Source organism: Dysidea avara, chromosome 11 (genome assembly GCF_963678975.1).
Source record: "Dysidea avara chromosome 11, odDysAvar1.4, whole genome shotgun sequence".
NCBI classification, from domain to species: domain Eukaryota; kingdom Metazoa; phylum Porifera; class Demospongiae; order Dictyoceratida; family Dysideidae; genus Dysidea; species Dysidea avara.
This window is the reverse complement of record NC_089282.1, coordinates 20,457,744-20,480,563: the sequence shown is the minus strand read 5'-3', so window position 1 is coordinate 20,480,563 and position 22,820 is coordinate 20,457,744. Positions and strand designations below refer to the sequence as shown.

Sequence of the window (22,820 nt, the reverse complement as noted above, 5' to 3'; positions counted from 1 at the left end):
GGTACAGGTAAACTGTGAGACTGCTCTATTAGAGTATTTCAATCTGAACCTTCGATATATTCCTCTGCAGATCAATACAAAATCAATTTTAATTACCTGAATATACTTGACAAGTTTCTGGAAACCCTATATCCACCCTTGACAACTCCAGGCATCAAATATTGTGTAGGTAGTGTCCCCAGCCTTTGGATCTTATTATATAGCCATGTTGGGTACCTAGCTACTTGTCACTATTATTTATAAAGTGGGGTTTTAGTATATAGTTATAGGATTCAAAATCTCGTCATCTCTCTTTCTTGTTAGGTACTTGGTATGATCAAAGGGCTATCCATGTTGATGCTCCGGATGGAGGGAGTGTTTACGAAGGCCATTCATCGTCACATTCATCACATAGTTCAGGAGTTCATCCAGATGACAATCAGAGATCCACTGCGCAGCACCATCAAGAAGAAAAAACACCAAGCCAAAACGTAAGCCCTTTATATTGAAATTTATTTATTAAATCTTCCAGTTTCTGTGTTAACCGTAACATACGTGGTTGTACATTGGTTGACAGTTAGGCCACATAAACTTAATTATTAGTTTTACATCCTCCTGTACTCAAAATAGCAGTGCGGGAGGATGGATTTTTATTTTATTTTTTACTAACTAGATAGCTCAATTAGCTGGCTTCAGAATGTTTTGTTAGACTGCTCTAGCAAGGTACCAACTTTAAATAAAAGGTGCTGGAAGCCACCAATGGTGCAAAATATCCTTAGGAGATGTTGGCAGGAATGAGAAACTAATACTTAAATTAAGTTTATGTGGCCTTAATTTACACAATTTTATGATGTGAAAGTTTTTTTAGCAGATTTCCCTCAGAATTGATTTTCAAAAGCTGTATAACCCCAAACTCCCCCCTCCCCAAAGACATATGTGATTGGCTGAACAAAAATCTATCATTTTCACTCATTCTTTGAATTCCATTCTATTACTTCTCTGTTATCTATAGTAACAAAGGAGTGAATGGCTAAAGTTTTGACCTTCCATGATGAATAGTCTTGGTGTACTAGACAGTTTGAACAACAATAAATTTGATTTGAACCGCAACAATACAACAGTAAATTACAGGTGTTTATTTAATTAATCAATCGTAACTCATAAATGAAATGAGCTACGAAGGTGAGGCTTGGTTCAATCTGTTCACCAGGAACTGGCAATCCATTAAGTTAGTGTTTTACCTGTACTCCTTTGTGTAGACAAAGAAGGTAATTCCAACAAGGAAATGATGACAATAAACTTTACTTCTACCACACTGTAAATAAGTGCCCATAACTCACATACTTTTTGCTGTACAAACATGAAACAAAAGATTTTCTTTCTCTCCATAAGTATGCTGATTTGAGCTTTGTTTCAATATGTACCAAAGTAGGAGCTCATAAACGCCACAAGGCGCAAAGGAGCGTAAGACTCTGGGATATAGCTGTGTTCTATCTTTTATGAAGTGCCTTTGCAGCCACATGTCCTTATAGAGAGAGTAGTATTTGCCTGGGCTGTGTTAACAGGTGATAGCAGTTAATATGCAGCCATAGAGTGTCAGTAATACTTATAAGAATGATTTCAACATAGTTCTAGTTCTGGTCCTCTACAGCACAGAGAGCTTACAAAATATGTGGTTACTTAGTCCATTGTTAAGAGTTGTTCAGGATCTTTAGTTTACAAATAGCACACGAGTACTTAGACTCATCATGGCTTCCCTTGAAGCTTGAAGGTGATGATGCAATAAGCAACTAAGCAGCAGTGAATAAGACTTGAGGCTTACTTGAGGTTTAAGTGTAATTAGTCAGATGTTGGAACCACTAGTATCACGCTCCTTCAAGCTTTCGGCACTTATAAGCTCTTGATAAAGTGATAAAGTGTCTATAAATTTTTATGAAGCACACATTTATTTCAATATGTTTTTATAGCAAAATAGAATTTTGCAAAAACAGTCTGTTTTTGCTCAACCCATCACATGCTTTGCTCAGGGGGCGTATTAGCTAGAATTGATAATTTTTGTGGTGTCTGTTTTGTACCAGTAAAATGTTGTTAATATGTACGGAACCAAAATTATTGTTGAGCTTGTGAAGTACACCTTAGCTGTGTTTGGTCAGTTTTAGTAGATGTAGCTATGTACAGTTGTATAGCATCATGATGTGTCATAGTAAGTCATTAGTGATCAACACACAACACATGATGTGTCACAATGACACACGATGTGTCATAACTAAGTAACTCATCAAACTAGTTCCCTGTGACAGATAGTTGGTTAGTCACCAGATTTACGAAAGAAGTACTTTTGTTACTGCTTGCAGAATGCAAAACTGTCTAATATAACATCACCTAATGAAGTCTATCAAACCCTGGCAGTACTAATAACGTAAACAGATTAGACTAAAGAATTGTGTAACCTTTAACATGTATAAAACATGTGGGGATTAAATGTGCATACTTTTATATAGGTACAAAAATTTTCGTTCAAATCTTAGGTCACTGTACAAATTGTATGTAAGTATTAGAGTATGATATGTGATACATGTCAACATCGGTACTACTACACTATCTGTACGTATTATGATAACGTCCATTTTGATTGGTCAGTTACAAAAAATATAATGTGTGCAATTCAACATCTGATGTGTGCAATTCAACATCTAGTGCTCCTGGGTTGTTTACCTGTTGTTTTTTTGTTTTTTTCTCTCTAAGGAACAGACCGAGTTGTACTTTACACAGTGTGTTTGCTGAATGTGTTCCATTAGGCTCTCTGTGTGTGCTACAAACTCACATTTCTATTGTGTTAACTTTCTTTTGCAGTATTTTGCTGGGACTGCGTACAGTCTGTGTTGATTGGTTAAATAATGAGGAGCCAAAGGATGACCCAGCACTCAAGGGCGAGAAAGACCCCAAGACTGGATACAGGGTTGAACTACCACATCGTAATGTGGGCGTGTCAAGCACACAGGTAAGTTGGTAAACATGTATTGTACAGTAAGTATACCAGTTTGCTTCAAATGAGGACTAGTCCCATATCAATGCCTGGTCCCATATAGTTACTAGAGGTACAACTAGAGGTACAACAGGGTTTTGAATAAATCCCAGGTCTCTATTGCAATGAAAACATTTTAAAGGTAATTCATAAGATAGGCATTGTATGGCCTTCCTATTACAGTAATAAATAATGAATCTCTATAATGTGCTGGTAAAACATGATGTGCAAAACACTTGAGGGTGCAACACTGGAATCTGTTGATTCCAAGGAAGACATGAATGTGGACCGCTTATAGTTGCTAGTCTTGTTTAGGGGCTGGTATAAAAAATTGTTTAAATGTCCAGGGGATAGTTTGAGACTGTATGGTACCGTGATGATATAGATAGTGTGTTGTGTGTGTTTGCTGTATGTGCCATGTTACACACTTTCGTCACAGTTGTACATGGTACGGACAATGCTGGAGTCACTCACTTCAGATAAAGCTGGCAAGAAATCGATGCGTGCAGATATCAAGGACACAACCGTTCAAGAATTTGAATTATTTCACAAGAACAGTTACTTCTTTCCAGCTTTGTTGAACTTCTCAAGTAAGCCTACCTGTAGAATTAAGTGCTGACAAAATTATAACCCACAATACTCTATTTATGTTTTTTGCTTGTGATTTGAGTTTTTTTTTTTTGACAAGTCCTTCACATACTTTGTAATTCATAATTGATAGTTGTAATTCTCAGGAGCAAATTCATACATCCAAGAGTACATAATAAAAATAAGGAGGGAGAGTGTCTAACTGCCAATACAGCCTGTACAAAATCACTGCGTATTATTGAATAGACAATGATCTTTGAACAAATTAACACTTTTACTGATGATAGAGATCTGTTGATAGGTGTTGAGTGCTGTTGATAAGTGTTGAATAATGTAAAGCTTTTGCTCTACCAATGTGTGGATTGTCTATAATACGCAGTGATTTTGGCTGAAGGTGTCCTAGTTAGACACTCTCCCTCCCTATTTTTATTATGTACTCTTGATACATCTAGTACTACAAAGGCATGTTTTAAATGGCCACAAGGAAACATGAAACAACATTGATGGTTTCAATTATAATAGATCAGACTCCTCCAAAAATTAATAGGCAAAAAAGCCACACCACATAGCGATCTCCACTTTTTGTTTGTCAGTGTTTACTGATTTGTTATATACACTTACATATAGTAATTGATTGTGGGTTTTAGTTTATTCTGTGCAAAGATATGACTAGCACATACAGCCAAAAATCTTCTCTATAGTATGTTCACGTTGAGCTGAATCCTGAAAAACAGCTAAAAATTAAAAATGGATTTTTTCTCAACAAAGTTAACATTTCAGCCAACCAGATGATTATTGGTAACAGCAAAGGTGTCAACAACAGATATGTACGGTTTGGCTCCATTACAAGTTCGGGAAAGGGCTGTAATGGACACTGTAATTATATGGCTTCCCTATAGGAAATGTATTATGAAAATTTTGATTGGTCGTAAATATTATGTCAAACATTTGAACAAAAAGATTTCAAAATATTTTTAGCGGATCAAGCAGTACTACAAATGAGCCAAATTTCAAGATCATGTGTAATTGTATCCATGAGTTATTAAATGTTTTTGAGGATTCAGCTCAACGTGAACGTACTATAGTGCTTACCAAAGCCATAATTAAGTCCTTTTCGCTTCTGCAGTATCGTGTGTTTCCTTGGCTTGGTGGCTGTTTAGAACTTTTGAAGGGATAGGCAACGATGTTCTATGGTTTTCATGAAAAAAGTTCTATACAAAGCTGTAAAACTAACGTAGACAATATTCAATAACACACGTTGTAAATCTGAGTGAGAATCTCCAAAGCGTGCACAAATTATGGTGCAATTGCAAAGCACTCATTTTTACAGTAAAATGTTTGTTCTTGTGTCAAGGTGTTTTATATGGTCAGACCTTGTCAAATAATACATTATGATTTCTACCTCGTGTGCACTGGGCTTTTATGTCCTTCCCGACCTGGCCAGTAAAAGAGTAGAGCCTTTATATTCAAGACCAGGCATTGATTTTTGATAGGTATGGGAGACACCCGACATTTATCAAATTTGAATTGTGGTAGAATATACCATACTATGTATTGTCAGTGTCGGGGTTGTTATATTTTACAAGTAATATATTACTGAAATCTTACCGGGTAAACCAAATAACTGGCCATTTATTCCAGTTATCAATTATTTTTTGCATAACCAAATAACTGATCTCTAATGATATTCAATCAGATATGTATGTTTTGCTTGTGCTACAACATTGATGTCACACTTGTAGGATTCTGATATAGGTATAATCACTTGCTGCCTATTGCTTTGACCACTATAAGGACAATTTGACAAACTGTACTACAAATTTTAAGGGTATGTTAGTGCATAAACGAATGTCCTGAAATTCGAATGTTTGTTCGTTTGGGAGCACTCAAATACAAATTCATAACATTTGAATCCTGAGGGCGGGCACCCAATATAATATATAATTAGGTCACCTGTAGCTGAAAATGGTACAGGACACTATGCGAGCCAGGTGTCAAGTTGTTTTAACATGTACTTCACTATTGTTTACACTTACCTGTTCTCTACAGGCAGGTGCATATAAAGCCAAAAATGCTACACCTGACCACTAGCAGTATGAGGTTGATTAGGGCCACCAATTGTAGATTCCTTGTTTCCTGTCACCCGCCGGCATGGTAATTTTAGAGCCGCCTGCAAATTTATTATTGCATTTGATAGTCACATGATCTAAACAATAATACTGGCAGGGAGTTGTGTGGTCGTGTCATTGAGATGAAGACTAAGTTATTGGATAGGTGGACTCTGATGTGAGTTTGTGTTGTTATTTAGTGCATGGCATCGGACCTAATAGCTACTAATACTAGCAGTGAATCTCTTCAAGTAGCCATTGGTAAACTTGAGATGTGCATATTAATCAACACGAGTCCCATTCTCAATCTGTTATTAATGTGTGGAACATTTGGAAAATTCGTACTGTACAAGTCAGGCTAGTAAATACAGTACTAACATGTGTCACCACAAGCATGGCAAACCCAGCAGCTCTATGTGTAAGTGCCTTTCTGGCTGCTCAGGAAACACTGCAACGCTTTTTATCTAACCTTCTAGAGATTTGCATCTTGTTGAATTCCGGTAAAATCTTTCAAATCACAACTAACCTTGAATCTAGCTGTCAAATGGGCTTCCTTTAATATACTTGATATGAAATAATAGATTTTAAACAATAGCTGCCCGCCTGCATGGGATTTTTTGTCTGACTGATGGGAAACAAGGAATTTACAATTGTTGGCCTTACAGTGATAAAACTACTACTTTGCTGCTGTTTACATTCACTTTACTGTCTATATCAAAGAGTATTTCAACAAGTAAGTGCATGAATCCTCGCAACAATAAGTCTTACTCCTTAGATTCAATATGTTAGAAGTTTTGATTGTGGGTTTTAGATATTAGAAACATTTGAATAATCCATAGTTTTTCATTCAAACATTCGAATGCTCAATTCTAGCATTCGTTTATGTAGCTTACATGTTGAGTGCAACATAAAAATTACAGAAAATGTCATTTAATTCAGTTAACCAGATAACCGACAGTTGTGATGTACAGTTATGACATTCTGTCCAGTTTCACAGCTCTATTGCCAGCAAAAGTAACATGTTATAGTTACATAATACTGTAAAACAAGTCATACTACTTTTGTAAAATGTCTGATTAAAAATCCAGCTGCCTTGTCTTCTTCCAGTTGTATCTCCTGGTCCAGAGCTTGTTCTAGTTACATATTAACAGTGTCCAACTTGTGTTAGCCATGTTTGCGCAGTCAGTACTTTGAATCCCCATGAAATGTGAAAGGTCACATGTGATTAGTTTAACCCTTAAACCCGCATAGGCTAGAAAACTGGCCCATATATGTGTGCCTTGTACAAAGTGCTGTAACTTTCAAAGTGTCCATCCTATATTTACATCATTCTACTTGTGATGTAAGAAGGATTAAAATGATACCTAGGTTTTACCGTAACGCTAAATGGTGAGGCCAAAGTTAGCCGTGAAAATAACTTTTCTGTAAGGAAACATGCAAACCCTTTACATACCTTTATAAAATAGTTGATAACTCGATGGTGGTTGCTCCTATCACCTTGCAACAACTTCCGTTTGATTCACCATTAAATTTTCTATCAGGCCATATATGACTCACGTGAGTGAACCTATAATCGAAATTAAACACGTGGCAAGAATCTTGAAGCATGGGAGATGCAACTCATTGCTTCATAACAAGTAAGCCACTGTAGTTACAGTGTTTATTTAACCTTCTCCAAGTAGCCCAGTGAATAGACTTTTAATCGATGTATATTAATTTTGTAGGCTGTAAGAATTAAGTTACCCCACCTGATGTCGTCATGCATGCCCATATTGTGTAAACATGCATTTCCCAAAAGTTCTCTGTGGGTTTAAGGGTTACTTATTAGAATAGTCTAGTAGTGGCTATCTGTAACGGCAGAGCTTATGATAACGTCCGGACACCGGACAAAATCCGGTCAAATTGCATAGATGTCTGACCATAATGCAATTTGTCCGGACACAGTGTCCCATCAAAGCATAAAGAAGGAGCCTAAGGGCTGAGCTGGCATGCTATCAACAATAACATTCACTTGGTTGCCAGGAGATAGTATACATTCTTACAACCCAAGGGAGTGACCATAAATGTACCATTGCCAACCCACTGGTGTACTTTAACCACATAACAGCTGCAGTAAGGCATGTGATGTCTTACCACTATAATGTTTATTTGCTATATGCTACAGTAGACATGTTGGGCATTCATCTCATGTCCAGTCAATTTTGGCAATTGTCCGGCCGATTTTGGTTTGTCAGGACATTGTGGCAGGACAACAGAGAATTCTTATCATAAGCTCTGTAACGGTTGTAGATAGTGTACTATGTTAGAAGTGATTTGTTGTATTGATAAACAAGTTATTACTTCTCTATGACATCACGGACGTGATGCTCTATTTTGGGGGACTCCAACATATTTGAGCGTGAATTGTTTTACAAGAACAGTTACTTCTTTTCAACATTGTTTAACTTCTCTAATTATAGAATTTAGAGTGCTGACAAAATTACAACCCACAATACTCTATTTATGTTTTTGCTTTTGATGTATATGGACAATTATGTTTTGCTTTAAAGCTGATATTCAAGTAATTTTTGACAAAGTCCTCTCCACATACAGAGGGGTGTACTTTGTTGTTCATAATTGATAACTGTGGCAATGAACTTCTCTCAGGAGTGAATCTATAGATCTACCACAAAACAATTTTGTATGGCCACTTGTTGTAAGGAACATTTTACAGACATTAAAACAACTTCGATAGTTTCAATTAGATTGTACTTTCTAGGTCCTTGTAGATCAGACCTTTCCAAAAATTAATAGCTTAGATCAACGCTCCACTTAGAACGACCATTAGTTAACGTTTACTGATGTCTTATATACACTTACATATAGTAATTGATTGTGGGTTTTAGTTTATTCTGTACAAAGACATGACTAGTACATACAGCCAAAAATCTTCTTTAGTGCTTAACCAAAGCCATAATTAAGTCCTTTTTGCTTTAGCAGTATCATGCGTTTCCTTGGCTTGGTGGCTCTTTAGTTTTTAAAGGGATAGGCAACGATGTCCTATGGTTTCCGTGGATACAAATTATTTTCTATGTGAAGCTGTAAAACTAACGCAGTATTCAATAACACATGTTGTAAATCTGAGTGAAAATCTCCCAAGCATGTACAAATTATGGCGTGATTGCAAAACACTTGTTTTATATAGTAAATTATTTTTCTGCTTTATAAGGTCAGACCTTGTCAAATAATACATTTTGATTTCTACCTCCTGTGCACTGGGCTTATATTTCCTTCCTGACCTGGCCAGTAAGCAAGTAGGGCCTTTATATTCAAGACCAGGCATTGATTTTTGATAGGTGTGGGTAACACCTGACATTTAATTGAATTTGAATTGTGATAGAATATACCATACAATGTATTATCAGTGTTGGGGTTGTTACTTTTTAAAAGTAGTATATTACTTGTTACAGTTACATATTACTATAAAATAACATTTGTAAGATGTCTGCTTAAAATCAACAGATATCTAGCTGCCTTGTCTTCTTCCAGTTGTATCTTGGTCCAGAACTTGTTCTAGTTACACATTAAAGTTATGGTATATTTTAAAATATGTGGGCAGAACATTACAAAACCTGCTCTTTTTTTTTTTCAAGCAAGGACAGATAATTTCAACAACTGTGTTGTACAATTATTTGTACTTGTTTGTTTTTCAGCAACTTTTCATGAGTGTTCTATAAAAAAGGAGCCACAGACTAACAGATTACTGAATCGTTATAATTTTAACATAAGTGACTAAACAACTTTAACATCTAGGTCCTGTGGAAGCGATTTTTTAAGTTACTGTTTGTTAAGACGTTTTATTGTACTTTTTTTCAAGTGAAAAAATATCTTTGAAGGCTTGTATCTCCATAACTGGGAAGAAACACGCCAACAACGCTTCCACAGAACCTAATAAATTTAATATACAGTATCACTATGTCCCAGAAACATTCATAGAGCCTACAGTTTTTGCTGTATTTGACGGTGGAAAAACATGGTAGTGACAGCTGGAGCTGAGCTATGTATAGGCTGGCTTACCCTAAGGGCTGGCTTACTTGTGTTGCTATGGTATTTTGTAGTGTTCCAGCTACCTCAAACTACACTGTAGCTACGCAAAAGCAATAAATATGAAGGGTTTCATGCTCACTTTAACTTTTCATGCTGCTGGACTGGTTTTATGGTCTTCTCAAAAAGTATCGATAGGCATCTAAATTTTGAATGATTGCCCGTAACTATACCGTAACCTTAACAGTGTCCAACTCGTATTAGCCATGTTTACCCAGTCAATACTTTGAATCCCCATGAAATGTAAAAGATCATGTGATTAGTTTAATATTGTCCACTTGTTAGAATAGTCTAGCGGTGGCTATCTGTTATGGTTGTAGATAGTGCACTATGTTAGAAGTGATATTTGTTGTATTGATAAACAAGTTATTATTTCTCTATATATAATAAACTTTATTCCAAATGACATCACGGATTACAAATGTACGCTCTGCTTTGGGGACTGCAACATATTCAAGCCTGAATTGTTTTACAAGAACAGCTACCTCTTCCAAACATTGTTGATCTTCTCTACCTATAGAATTTAGAGTGCTGACAAAATTACAACCCACAATACTCTATTTATGTTTTTGCTTGTGATGTATATGGACAATTATGCTTTGCTTTTAAGCTGATATTCAAATAATTTAACAAATTCCTCTTCACATACTTTGTTGTTCATAACTGATAACTGTGGCAATAAACTTTCAGGAGCTTATCTATAGATCTACCACAAAACTGTTTGTATGGCTACAAGGAACATTTTACAGACATTAAAACAACTTTGATGGTTTCAATTAGATTATGCTTTCAAGGCCCTTATAGATCAAAAATTATAGATTACAAACAATGCCACTAGCACTTTGTCAAAGTTTCGTGATCTCTTATATAGACTCAGACATAGTAATTGATTGTGGGTTTTAGTTTACTATGTAAAAATCACCAGTTTTATTGTTTGATGATATCACTACTACTCTCTACCTCGTTTTTATAGTAAATGTTTGTTCTTCTATAACTAATTGTGATACTAAAGATTCTTGCAGTGGCTTATTATGGTAAGTTTGGAAGAGATTGTTAGATACAGTTGTCAGCTTGACTTCAGAAAACTGTTTTCTTTCCTAAGGATAGTTTGTTTTTCGCATAGCTATTTCATTTGAAAAAGAGATTGACCCCATGTGTCAGTCATTCATCTCCTGATCTCAAAGAAATGCTGAAGAACTAATTCAACATTTGACTTCACCACCAAAGAAATGTGCAGTTAGTGAATAAATTAAATCCACAATCGATTACTGTATGTGGGGTTATATAAGAGATCGTGAAACCTTGACAAAAATTGATAAAGAGATTCTGGTTGCCTACCACCACATGTGTAAAAATTTTTGGAGAGGTCTGATCTATAAGGACCTTGAAAGTTAGGGGTGGGCAATACCTTGCTTTGATACAATTCCAAGTACTTTTGTCACGGTATTGATGAGTATCGATACTGAGTACTTGTGATTTTTGCGCTTAGTAGCCAATTAGTGAACCTCACAGTGCCTTCAGTGAAGACTGGTGGGTTGAATAAAGCTTGCATTATAGTACAGTAATGGCTGAAACACTACCTGGTGATTTAGAGCTTTTGCCATTCCGGTAATATCCTGCTGGGAATCCTCTTGGACATGGGGTGACCCTGGACTGGTATATGTTGATCTGGCCATCTTGCGGCAACATTCCATTTTTTTTAGTGTTTGCATCTGTAACATATAAGTTTTGCATGCACAATATAAGCAAAATATCATGTGATCACTAGTGGCTAGTCTGATGCTACCTTTAAAGACTTCCTGCAGGAATACTGAGCAATACACTATGTAGCACCAGCTATGATTGACTTATTTGTAAGTATTGCAAACCATTCAGTATCGTGAATAGTGGCTTTACATAGTATCAATCGTGATACTAGTTATTGTAACACATGCTTTGAGGTTATGTTATGGTGTTTAGTGTTGCACCGATAATCGGTTGAAGTATTGGTAACAGCCGATATTAGCTAATTTTACAAGTATTGGTATCGGCTACAAAGTGGAAATAATTTGCCGATTAACCTAAACCCACAAACAATCGTTAATTACGGCAATGAACAGGTGAAAGTAAAGAAGGCAGTGAATGTAGCAGTAAGTGGTTTGCTGTAACTGTTTTGTAACTGTTTGGCTTGTTTGTTTGCACAATTATGGTTGCAAGGCTATAGAGTTGTTTCAGCACGTGATACATATTGCGCAATGCTACTCCTATTACAAAATTCCTCCTGTTGTTAGTGACAAGGGTGAGCGAGAATTCGAGCTCTCTTTGCGGAGAAGAGATGGTTATCTTGCTGCGATATCAAGGGCAGATTTGGATATTAGCAACCTCGGTAACTATAGAATATGTTCCAGGCATTTCGCTTCTGGTAGCCATATGATTGTACAAACCCAGACTGGCTGCCAACACTGATCCTTGGTCACTCAAAGCAGGAAAACAAGAAGCGTTGTTCAGAAAGATACGAAAGGGCACAAAGAAGAGACAAACAAGAGAGAGATAAACAGCAGTTAACAGAAAAGCTCTCAGGTGCAATTTTGCAAGACAGTTGTAGCTGAGAAAGTCTTAAACACGGTAGAGCTATAATTTTAATGATTGAAACTTTATCAATTTTTGTTGATGAAGTCATTTCAGAAGTTGTTGATGAAGATGTACGTTTAGCTTCCAGGGATGAAATGGAAGTTGAAATTTGGAGACGCTCTGAAGGATCCTGTCAATCGGAGATTGCTGCTTTGCATGAAGAGTTGTCAAAATGTTATGCCAAGATCAATAAGCTATCTTTAAAAGTCCAGCAACTTTCACTGCCACCATTTAGCGAGGAAACATTAGATAGTGATGAAAAGGTCTTATTCTACACTGGGCTTCCAAATTTAAAGGTGTTGAAGGCAATATATGATCACGTTGTGAGCACTTTGCCGGTGGATGGGTACAGCAGTCTGTCTTTATTCCAACAATTTATGTGCACAATATTGAAACTGAGACTTAATGACCCGATTCAACATTTAGCTTTCCAATTCAATGTCTCCAAAGCTACAGTATCCAGAATATTCAAAATGGCTGAGACAAATGAATATCAGACTTCAAGGCCTTATAATTTGGCCAGAACGTGAGAGTTTAAGAAAAACCATGCCACAATGTTTTCAAGAATCATTTGGGAAAACAGTAGCGATCATCATCGATTGCTTCGAAGTTTTCATAGAACGCCCATCTAACCTCCAAGCATGTGCTTCTACCTGGTCCAACTATAAGCACAGAAATACTGCAAAACTCCTGATTGGAATTATTCCACAAGAGACTGTAGCATTTATTTCAGAAGTGTGGGGTGGTCGGGTCAGTGACAAATATCTCACAGAGCATTGTGGGATATTGAAGAAGTTGCTCCCTGGTGATACAGTACTTGCTGATCGGAGCTTTGACATTGCCGATTCTGTTGCTTCAATGAGAGCTAACTTATACATACCAGCCTTTACCAGGGGCAAACCTCAACTATCTGCCAAGGAAGTAGAGGAAACCAGACGGATAGCCAATGTAAGAACACACGTTGAGCGTGTTATAGGGCTAGTTAGTCAGAAGTACCCCATACTTCGGAGTACCATACCAATTTATTATTTAACAACAAAAGGTACCATTATTTGATCGCATTGTGTGGGTTTGTTGTGCACTTTCAAACGTCGTTGTACCTTTTGAATTTTACTATATTGCTGTATTACTAATGTTATTGATTAATTAAAACAAACACAACAATAACATTAAAAACAGCTTTTTCTTTCTAGTAAGAAACTCTGGTAGTTTTCTGCAGTCTGGGCAGTACCACTTTGACTTTCCTTTGGGAAGGCTCTTCAGTTTCAAGCATTTGGTATGGAACCATTCAATGGGACAGTCTGAGTTATCGCATGCAATCATAGTTCCTGCTTCAGGGCCACGACAGTGGCGATATAATGACTCTGCTGAATCAATGGTATCCACAAAAGATAGCTCACAATCAATGGTACTGTCAGATACCGTTTTGTTGGAATTCCCTTCTTCACTGGTTAATCTCTGCAGAGCAGGTCTGGTGTACCAGTTACCCATTAATTCAGGCAGAAGACTTGTTTTAAAAAAGTGGTGTGCTTTATCAATACAACTTGTCCAAAAGTTCACGTTTCTTTCAATACGCTCAATGTGTATACCATTATTGCTGTGCATGCCTTGAAGATCTTTGTCAAAGGTACGAACACAAAAGTCTGCATAATCTACATTACAGACAAATAGTTGTGTTTGCACCTGATAATAGTATGCATGGCTTTTATCCAAATGTAGTTTGCCATCAGTTACTTTCAAGCAAAACTTCTTGTCCTCTGTAGCTGCAGTTTGCAGCGATGCTTCACGATGGCAGAATGAACATTTTATTTCTAGGACACCTCTACCATGACAGGTGCAGTTAATGATTCCATCCGGGGATGCACCAACAAATGGCCACTCTGTGTTATTAAAAAGACCACACTCTGCAACTGAAAAATCACCATGTTGACTTTTGCTAGTTTTTAAGTAGATTTCTCTAGCTTCGCTCTCATGACTACATCCCCAACTTGTAGCCTTGCGTGTAAAGCTGAAAGCTTCCGGGTAGCATATCCCTTTGATAAGGGACTGAGAAGGTTTGGCTGAATCTGTGTGACATACTGTCTTCATTCGTGATGCAGTGATACGGCCTGCTCTGAACTTGTACCACAACTTGGACTTACTTTGATCTCTAGTAGCAGTTTCAACACATTCTACCATTTTCTCAGTGATGTTTAAGGAGACAGAATCACATTCCTTCAACAAATCATGATAGTTCATTCCCATATACTTTACATTTTTCAGCGATGTTAAAGGCTGTGGAAAATTCTCATTGGCAGAGGTAGGTACAAACTGTTCAGAGTGGGCAGGTACCACTGATAAGACACCAGGCTTTGTTCCTGCAACACTTAAATTCTGGAACAAAAGTGACAATTCTACCTCTGTCGACGTGATGCCAGCTTTCTCAGACTTTTCACAAACACTAAGATCACTCTCATCCATCTGCTCTGCTGGATCTGAATCTTCCAATGATTTTATTTGGTCATCTAATCTCCATTTTATGCCACGGGCGGAGGTAAAGTTGATGTTTTTAATTGGTAAATACTCAACTTCCTTTAAATAAGAAGGAATAATCCACTGGCATGCTTTCTGTGTACAAGTACTAGTCCCTTGGATTCTGGCTGAAGCCTCCAAATAAAAAAGGAGTGAAGCAACATGGGTACAAGTTTCACCCTGGCCTGCTTTGCAGGTGCAATGAGCACAGCAAACCTCACCAGTTAGTTCCAGTATAATCCAGCAAGCTAATGGTGGCTCATTTAATCGCTGGGAATGACGAACCTATGGCAAATTGCATAAACAGCTTACTTAATGTAGTTCTTATACTCACTCGACCACAAGTAAGCAGCTTTCCACAAACGAACTGGTTGTAGGCCTCTAAGCCGGGCTTTAAATTGTGCCATCGTAATAAAACTAGTCTGGAGAACAACGTAAGACACAAGATCACAATCTTCCACCGGCGGAACTCCATCAAAGGCTCTCCTTTGCAAGGCTTGGTAAACCGGTCGATATAATTTATTAGTGATATTTTCTCTAGATATCGAGCCTTTGCTTCCTTCTCTAAGCCTTCAACGTACGAAGATAGCTTAGACATCGTCTTTCAAATGAAATTAACTTCACTCACTTACATTCACACTGGTCACCATGTGCATTACATATGTGCAGCAAAATGGCGGATGCATGGGTTTATACAATGATTACACAATCTAAATCATGTGCTGAAACAACTCTATAGTAGGCTGTGTATATTTATCGGCCGCCCACGCAATTAGTTGATCACTCTTCACAAAGGGTCTGGAGTCCCACTAAAAACACTGTTTGATAAGCTGGCTTAAATGTTTTATAACTCCTTTTCCATGAAAGGGGTTAGTGGCAAAAGTGTAGAAAACATTGTAAAAGTCGGCCGCCCACGCAATTAATTACATTGATTACATTATCATTACAAATGAATTACATTATCATTACAAATGCAGTTTATACACATAAACTTTAGGTGATTTTCTGCTCCTCCTCCCCTGTTCTGAAGAATTATCGGTAAATATCGGCTACGGGAATAGGCAAATAATCAGTATCGGTAAATGTGAAAAAATGCATATCGGTGCAACACTAATGGTGTTCACACCTCTCTGCAGGGGTAACCAGTATGACTTACAAGGATTCTTAGCCTAGTACTGCATAACAAATGAATTTTTAATAACAATAATGTATAGTCATGGTATCACAATAGTTAATAACAAAATATCGCGATATCGATACTTTCAAAATATCACGATATATCACTAAAACGATAATTTGCTCAGCCCTAGTGATCATCAAGTATTGAAATTTCCGATTCTTCATAAAAAATACTCGATACTAAAGTATCGGACATTCGGGTATCGGTATTGATATTTTATTACTTGTATCACCCATCCCTATTAAAAGTATAGTAATACAATCACACCTAAATGGAAATTAAATGCCCATTATAGTATAGCTGTATGTGTAGATGACCTTCCTTGTTTTGTTTCATTACTTGTACGGTGGAAACTGATTATCCAAACCCCTTGGGACCAGGGGTGATCTATAAGTCTGAAAAGTCGGTATCTCTGAAACCGTATAAATACCCTTAAAATTGTGAAAAGAAAAAAAAATTATATATCTTTATTTTCAACTCCCCTAATAGAACAGTCACTACTCCCATTTTCATAGCTCAGTTAACTGAGAATCCAGATAAGTGGGGTTCAGATAACTGAGGTTCCACTGTAGTTTACTGAATTTGGTAGAGTACAGTATATCAAGGACTATAAAGGTTTGAACATTATAATCAGAGAAAACTTTTCCTTCAGGGGCAGTGTTGGTTAGGTATAATCTTGTGCTCAAAGTGACTTGATTGTCTTCAGCAAGTTGTTATAGAGTTTTAAGAAGCAAATTATATTACCAAGACTTCTAATTTATTGACTGATGCTTCAGCCAAGCATAGCTCAATTATGGTTTAACATTAAGACTTTATTTCTTTGCTATTTGTTTATAGCCAAGATGTGCCATTAGTGTAGCACTGCAACAGCTACAATACTCATGGACTCACCTTTGTGTCCCATTTCTTTCTCCATTTCTTTCTCCATTTGCATCAGTGCCAATACACTCCAAAAGCAGTATTGGTTAGGTATACCCAAAAGTATCTTCAGAGGAGCCAAAAACACTGCCGATAAGTTGATATGCAATTCTAAAAATAGTCTACTGACTAGCTGCCTGCCTACATGCCTGCCTGCCTGCCTTTCAAACAACTGTGACTCAATAATGCTATGAGTGTGATATTTTCAATGCTAGATATCGCTTTAGCCTGACAAGTACCTACCCCAGTACATGTAATACACGTATCATTGACTTACCTTGGTCCTCCTTAGTGTCCCAGTTCTTTTTGCTGACAATGCAAAGGTGTTGATTCGCGGTAGCGTGATATGGTTTCTTTCTAGCTGCTTATCACCTGTATTTTTCATTGCAACTATAGAGACATTTCTCGTATTGTACTTTGTGTGTAACACTGCGTAACAGGCAGAACATAACTGAAGAAGAAGCATAATAGCCACTTCACTTTGCAGTAATTAGTATTATAGACTTAATGTCCACTAGTATATCTGCAGGTATCTATAGGCAGCTTTCTTGTTTCAATACTTTTTGGCTATACCCTTGTTTCACTACTTTTTCCTTTGATCAACTTCTACTTGTTCATGATAAGTTGTATGGAGAGTCTACCATTAATCAGACTTTGTCAAAAATTGATTTATATGCCATTTATCATGTGATGCTTTTCCAGACAGGTTCCCTTGTATCTGCTGCTCACATATAGGAATTGATTGTGGGTTTCAGTTTATCACCATTTACTTGATCCATTTTTGTTGTTGTTTTTATTGTTTTTGAAAATAGCATCAGCCAAAAAGGCTGTTCTATGCTCTGAGAGCAAAAACAATACAATATAATTACCTACTTATATACACAACAAAACAAATTTATAATATACAATACAATAGAGTTGCACCGATAATCGGTTGAATTATCGGTAACAACCGATATTAGCTAATTTTACAAGTATCGGTATCGGCAACGAAGCGGAAATAACTTGCCGGTTAACCGAAACCCACAATCAATCGTTAAGTTGATGACAATGAACAGGTGAAAGTAAAGAAGGTGGTGAATGTAGCAGTAAGTGGTTTGTTGTAACTGTTTTGTAACTATTTGAGTTTGTTTGTTTGCACAAGTGTGGTTGCAAGGCTATAGTAGGCTGTGTATATTTATCGGCCGCCCACGCAATTAGTTGATCATTCTTCACAAAGGGTCTGTAGTCCCACTAAAACACTGTTTGATTAGCTGTTTTATAACTACTTGGCTTCCTTTTCCATGAAAGGAGATAGTAGCAAAACTGTAAAACATTGTAAAAGTCGGCCGCCCACGTAATTAATTACATTGATTACATTATCATTACAAATGCAGTTTATACGCATAAACTTTAGGTGATTTTCTGCTCCTCCTCCTCTGTTCTGAAGAAATGAAGAATATCGGTAAATATCGGCATATCGGTTAAAGGAATAGGCAAATAATCGGTATCGGCAAATGTGAAAAAATGCATATCGGTGCAACTCTACAATACAATTAAAAAAAAATCTTTTACAGTTTTAGTGCTTTAGATAAGCTGTTCCGTATGGCCGTGCCAGTTAGTTATATGCTAGTCGGAGCTACTAGTTGTCAATATGTGACTGTGTTTTGATGTTGTGGTATAAAAGATATGGTACCCAGTGTTATTAAATGTGACCTGACATGAGTAGGAGGAGCAAAGGCTTTGTGGCTAATGTTCATCTCATTCCATCATTCTTTACCTTAAATTTTACTAGCAGTTAAGTGTACTTGTCAGTACAATTGATCGGTGTGTTAGCTATAAATACAACTATAGGGAAACATTGTGAATAGGGATCAAAGAAATAAAAAGCAATGAAACAAGGGAGGTCATCTAATATATTAGTGCACCTACTCCAGTCATACACCATATAGGTGGAAATTTTCGAATGACAAAATTTTCCATGGAAACATGTAAAAAGCAAAAAGCAATGTTTGCATTTCTATACTCATAAAATCTTAATACCTTCATGGGGCTTGGCAGTATTGGTGAGTAGACTTTTAAGCCTAAAAAGGTGTCTTTGGAGTGGCCAAAAATGTTTCTGATAGATTTCTTTTATAGAAATCATTTAACAGAATTTTCTACTGGCTGACTGACTGACCGACCGACCGACCGACCAACCGCCTGCCTGCCTCCCTGCCTGCCTGCCTCCCTGCATGATGCCTTTAGACAGGTGTAACTCTATGACGACTAAAGCTATGGGCTTGATTTTTCACTGTTTGACGTCACTTCAACCCAACAGGTGCCTTTTGACATACTGCAGTATGGACATTGCACATGTCATGGACTTACCTTTGTCCTCCTTTGTCCTCCTGTGTTCCATTTCTTCTTGCTGACTGTGCAATGTATCAAATCACAGTTCTACCATGTAATAGCTTTCCTACACTTGTAATGGAAATTGTCCATTGTTGCAGAAGTGCTTCTTGTAATGGTCTTCATTTGTAATGCTGTGTAACAGGCCGAACATAGCTGAAAATGAAGTGTAATGGCTACTTCATTTTTCAGCAGTTGATAGATGGGGCGTGTTCATACAAAAACGTATGGCACAATTCTTTCTTTTAATGAGTGTAGAGTAATGGCGGAAGAGCTACTTTCCTTTGGTGGCCTAGCAGCGGAGGTTTTCTTCAAACAAAGCAATGCTTGGTACTTGGTCAGAAATTTTATGATGAGTATTGTGGTGTTAGTGAATTCTTTCTACTGTGTTCATATAAAGGTTATACAAGCCCATGTGCTTGCTATTGGACTTTGACCGTTGAAGAGTTGGTATAAGAATAATCAATCATTTTTGATCACAACCATTCAAATTTTCTTTTTGTTTTAGCACGAGTTTAAAATGAAAGCACACTAGTCTGGAATATGGATGTGTGGTTATAACTAGTATATTACTGTGAACTTAAAACTAAAACCCACAATGATTTTTTTATGTGAGCCTATATAAGCCTTAATGAAAGAGCATGGACATCTCAACATGGATACTACATGCACTGTGTTTCATAATTTTTTGAAGGTCTGATCTATAAGGACCTTATTAGTACTAGGGGTGGGCAATATCATTGCGTTGATATGATTCCAAGTACTTTTGTTGTGGAGATTATTGTTCATGGTAGTCAATTAGTGAGCCTCATGCACAGTGCTGAAAATTCCTTAATAAGACTTGGCTCATAGTAAGTAATCTCCTAAATGTTTTCATTTGTAATGTTTACATTCATAACTCATGGCCATCGCAGGCTTAGCAATAAATTTTATGGATACTGTAATCAAAATATCTTGTAATCACCAGGTATCAAAATTTCCAATTCTTTATAAAACGTACTCAATACCAAAGTATCAGATGTTCTACTTGTATTGCCCATCCCTAGTTATAATTGAAGCCATTAATTTGAGGATAATCCGTAGGTTAGGGACTTCTAAAGCTTTGTAAATACAATTCATACCAAGCATTCATCTTGTTTATTGTACGTTTGTCTTGTGTTTTTGGGATAGCCTTTTCTTGTCGTTAGTAGTACAATAAGGAAATTTTGTATCTTACTGTAGTGGTCATAGGAAGGGAAGTGGACAGTCAAAGTATTATGACTGAGGTAGGGCGGACATAATTCATCCTGATTATCAACTACTGGAAAACTTTGTTGCCATTTCACTTTGTTTTCAGCTTTCTTCTACTTGTTATACAACATTACAAACAAAGAACAGTACAAGAAGCACCTCTCCAGTCAATCCAGTCACTACAGAGATTATGATTAAGTGCACAACCCAACTATCAATTACTGGAAAGTGAATTGCTTACAAGTATGTTTGACCTGTTATACGGCATACAGTGTTACAAAATACAAACAAATAGCTATACAAGTAGTGCCTCGGCAATCAATCCTCTCTCACTATGGAAGTAATGGATGATTCTCGTAATAACCAGCACCACACGTGTGTTACCGTGAATCAACACCTTCAAGACAGTGGAGAAAAATGGTACACAAAAAATATGTCCATGATGCATGCTGCTGTGGTTGGTGAAAAGGCACGTCTTGGGCATCTTGGGCATGGTTAAAGTTCTATAGGAACTTGTTGAAAGTGTTTCTGGTAATGCTATGAAATCTTACCAGGTAAACTGAATATCTGTCCAGCTACTTAAACCTGTCAAGTAATCATTTTCTCACATGATAACAACACTTGTAGCATTGCTCTGAACTATGATTTTGGTGAAAAGATCAAGATATTCTAATTAGCAGTCAGGCAATGTAAAATACTCAAATATAACAGCACATTGCTGTAGTGGAAACCATTTTCAAAATTGCTGTATACATCCCTGCCAAAGTAATAGTCACCAAATGATTATACCTATGTCAGAATCCTACTACAAGTGTGATATCAATGTTAAAGCACAAGAAAGTATTCAAAACATGTAGTTTTAAGTGAATATCTTGGTTATTTGGCTGTGAAAAAATAACTGATAAAAATTTCATGATAGATTCCAGATTCTGTTCAGTTGTCAGTGTTTCAGTGGTGTGTAAACTCTGAAGGGTTTCTTGAACCCCTGGAAACCCCCTGGGTATGCCCCTATTTAAGGAAAATCTAACGAACTCTTAAGTGGAGCTGAGCTATTTATTTGGTTATTGAGAGGATAATCTAAATAATAGTAAATTACTTGTACGCCAAAGAATTGGAAATTCTCATTACCTGTAGTGATGAACCCTCAAGGCATCGGTTTGCAGGCTAGCACCTTAGTGGTTTCATGTGTTGCCTGTTACATTACAATAAGATAGGAGTTGTTCATAAATTTCCTAACACACCTCCAGCAATTGAAGTAAACAGATGGATCATGCATCGTTCCCTGTGTGTATTGTTGTGAACATGACTGCAAAATGGCTACCAGTAATCGGTGTATGAGCATGTATTTTGTCATACAATTATGTGCCATTGTAGTGATGTGATGTATTGAAAAGTTCCTTAATGATGAATCATGTTATAAAAATGTCAGCAAATAAAAGAGAAAGAAAGTTTACAAGCTAGTGCAATCATTACAATAAAAAGTGCATAAGCAAGGGGGGGGGGGGGGTCACTTACACAAGGTGGTCACTTAATTAATTAATTAAACCCTTTTCCCCTGAGAAAATCCTATAAAGCACTTCCAGTTTGCTATATTGTTAGTATTAGTCTTGTATTGTCTATATCACTCACCTTTGTTACAAGTTTCTTTGATAGAATCGACCCCCATTTGTTGGTGAACCTCTTCGAGGACTGTCACTCTTGTCCGGAGACCTGAGTGCTGCCAGCAGCCTTGGAACTTACTGCCATGACAATTTTACATAGTTGTACAAAAGCATCCATAACTTCACAGCAGATGGGGCTATTGACCAAAACTAGCTGCCATTTTGTTGGCCATGATGTGGTGAATCTGTTAAACTTTATTTCAAGTCCATACACTAAAGTATACAGAATATAGGACATCAATGTTTCGAAGAATTATGCGTACATCAATCCTCTCGATATCGACGACTTTTACTGCCTTTCCCTTTGCCCAATTGCTAAAACTTATATATCAATCGAAAGCTTATTATTATTCATTAAAGATTCCATTAAACGTTATCACCACAGTATGCGGATATTACAGAGGTTTGTATACGACCATTTTTTAGAGCCACTATAGTGGCATTCGGAGCCAAAGGGTTAGTTAAATAAGTGGGTCACTTAAACAAGGGGGTCACTTAAACAAAGGGGTAACTTAAACAAGGGGGTCACTTAAACAAGGGGGTCACTTAAACAAGGG

At 37.0% G+C, this 22,820-nt stretch overlaps 2 protein-coding genes across 2 annotated transcripts in view; one reads left to right on the top strand and one right to left on the bottom strand.

Annotated features, from left to right (window-relative positions):
* Nucleotides 1-22,820, top strand: part of LOC136238487 (cytoplasmic FMR1-interacting protein 2-like) — a 52,555-nt gene that overhangs the window by 14,706 nt on the left and 15,029 nt on the right. The window contains exons 11-13 of the mRNA XM_066029017.1: nt 304-470; nt 2,833-2,980; nt 3,444-3,594. Coding sequence (XP_065885089.1) covers nt 304-470; nt 2,833-2,980; nt 3,444-3,594 — 466 coding nt within the window. The remainder of the gene's footprint in view (nt 1-303; nt 471-2,832; nt 2,981-3,443; nt 3,595-22,820) is intronic.
* LOC136239182 (uncharacterized) lies at nt 13,540-15,502 on the bottom strand. The gene is made up of 2 exons (XM_066029913.1): nt 15,239-15,502; nt 13,540-15,174 (listed from the first exon to the last, which is right to left on the bottom strand). The coding sequence occupies exons 1-2, from the start codon at nt 15,500-15,502 to the stop codon at nt 13,540-13,542; spliced, it is 1,899 nt and encodes a 632-aa protein (XP_065885985.1).

What these genes read in the sequence shown, in the direction of transcription:
- LOC136239182 (XM_066029913.1), bottom strand. Translation starts at nt 15,502, where the DNA reads ATGTCTAAGCTATCTTCGTACGTTGAAGGCTTAGAGAAGGAAGCAAAG. An exon ending in AGCTGCTTACTTGTGGTCGA is followed by an intron (nt 15,175 to 15,238) that starts GTGAGTATAAGA and finishes CGTCATTCCCAG; the next exon opens with CGATTAAATGAGCCACCATT.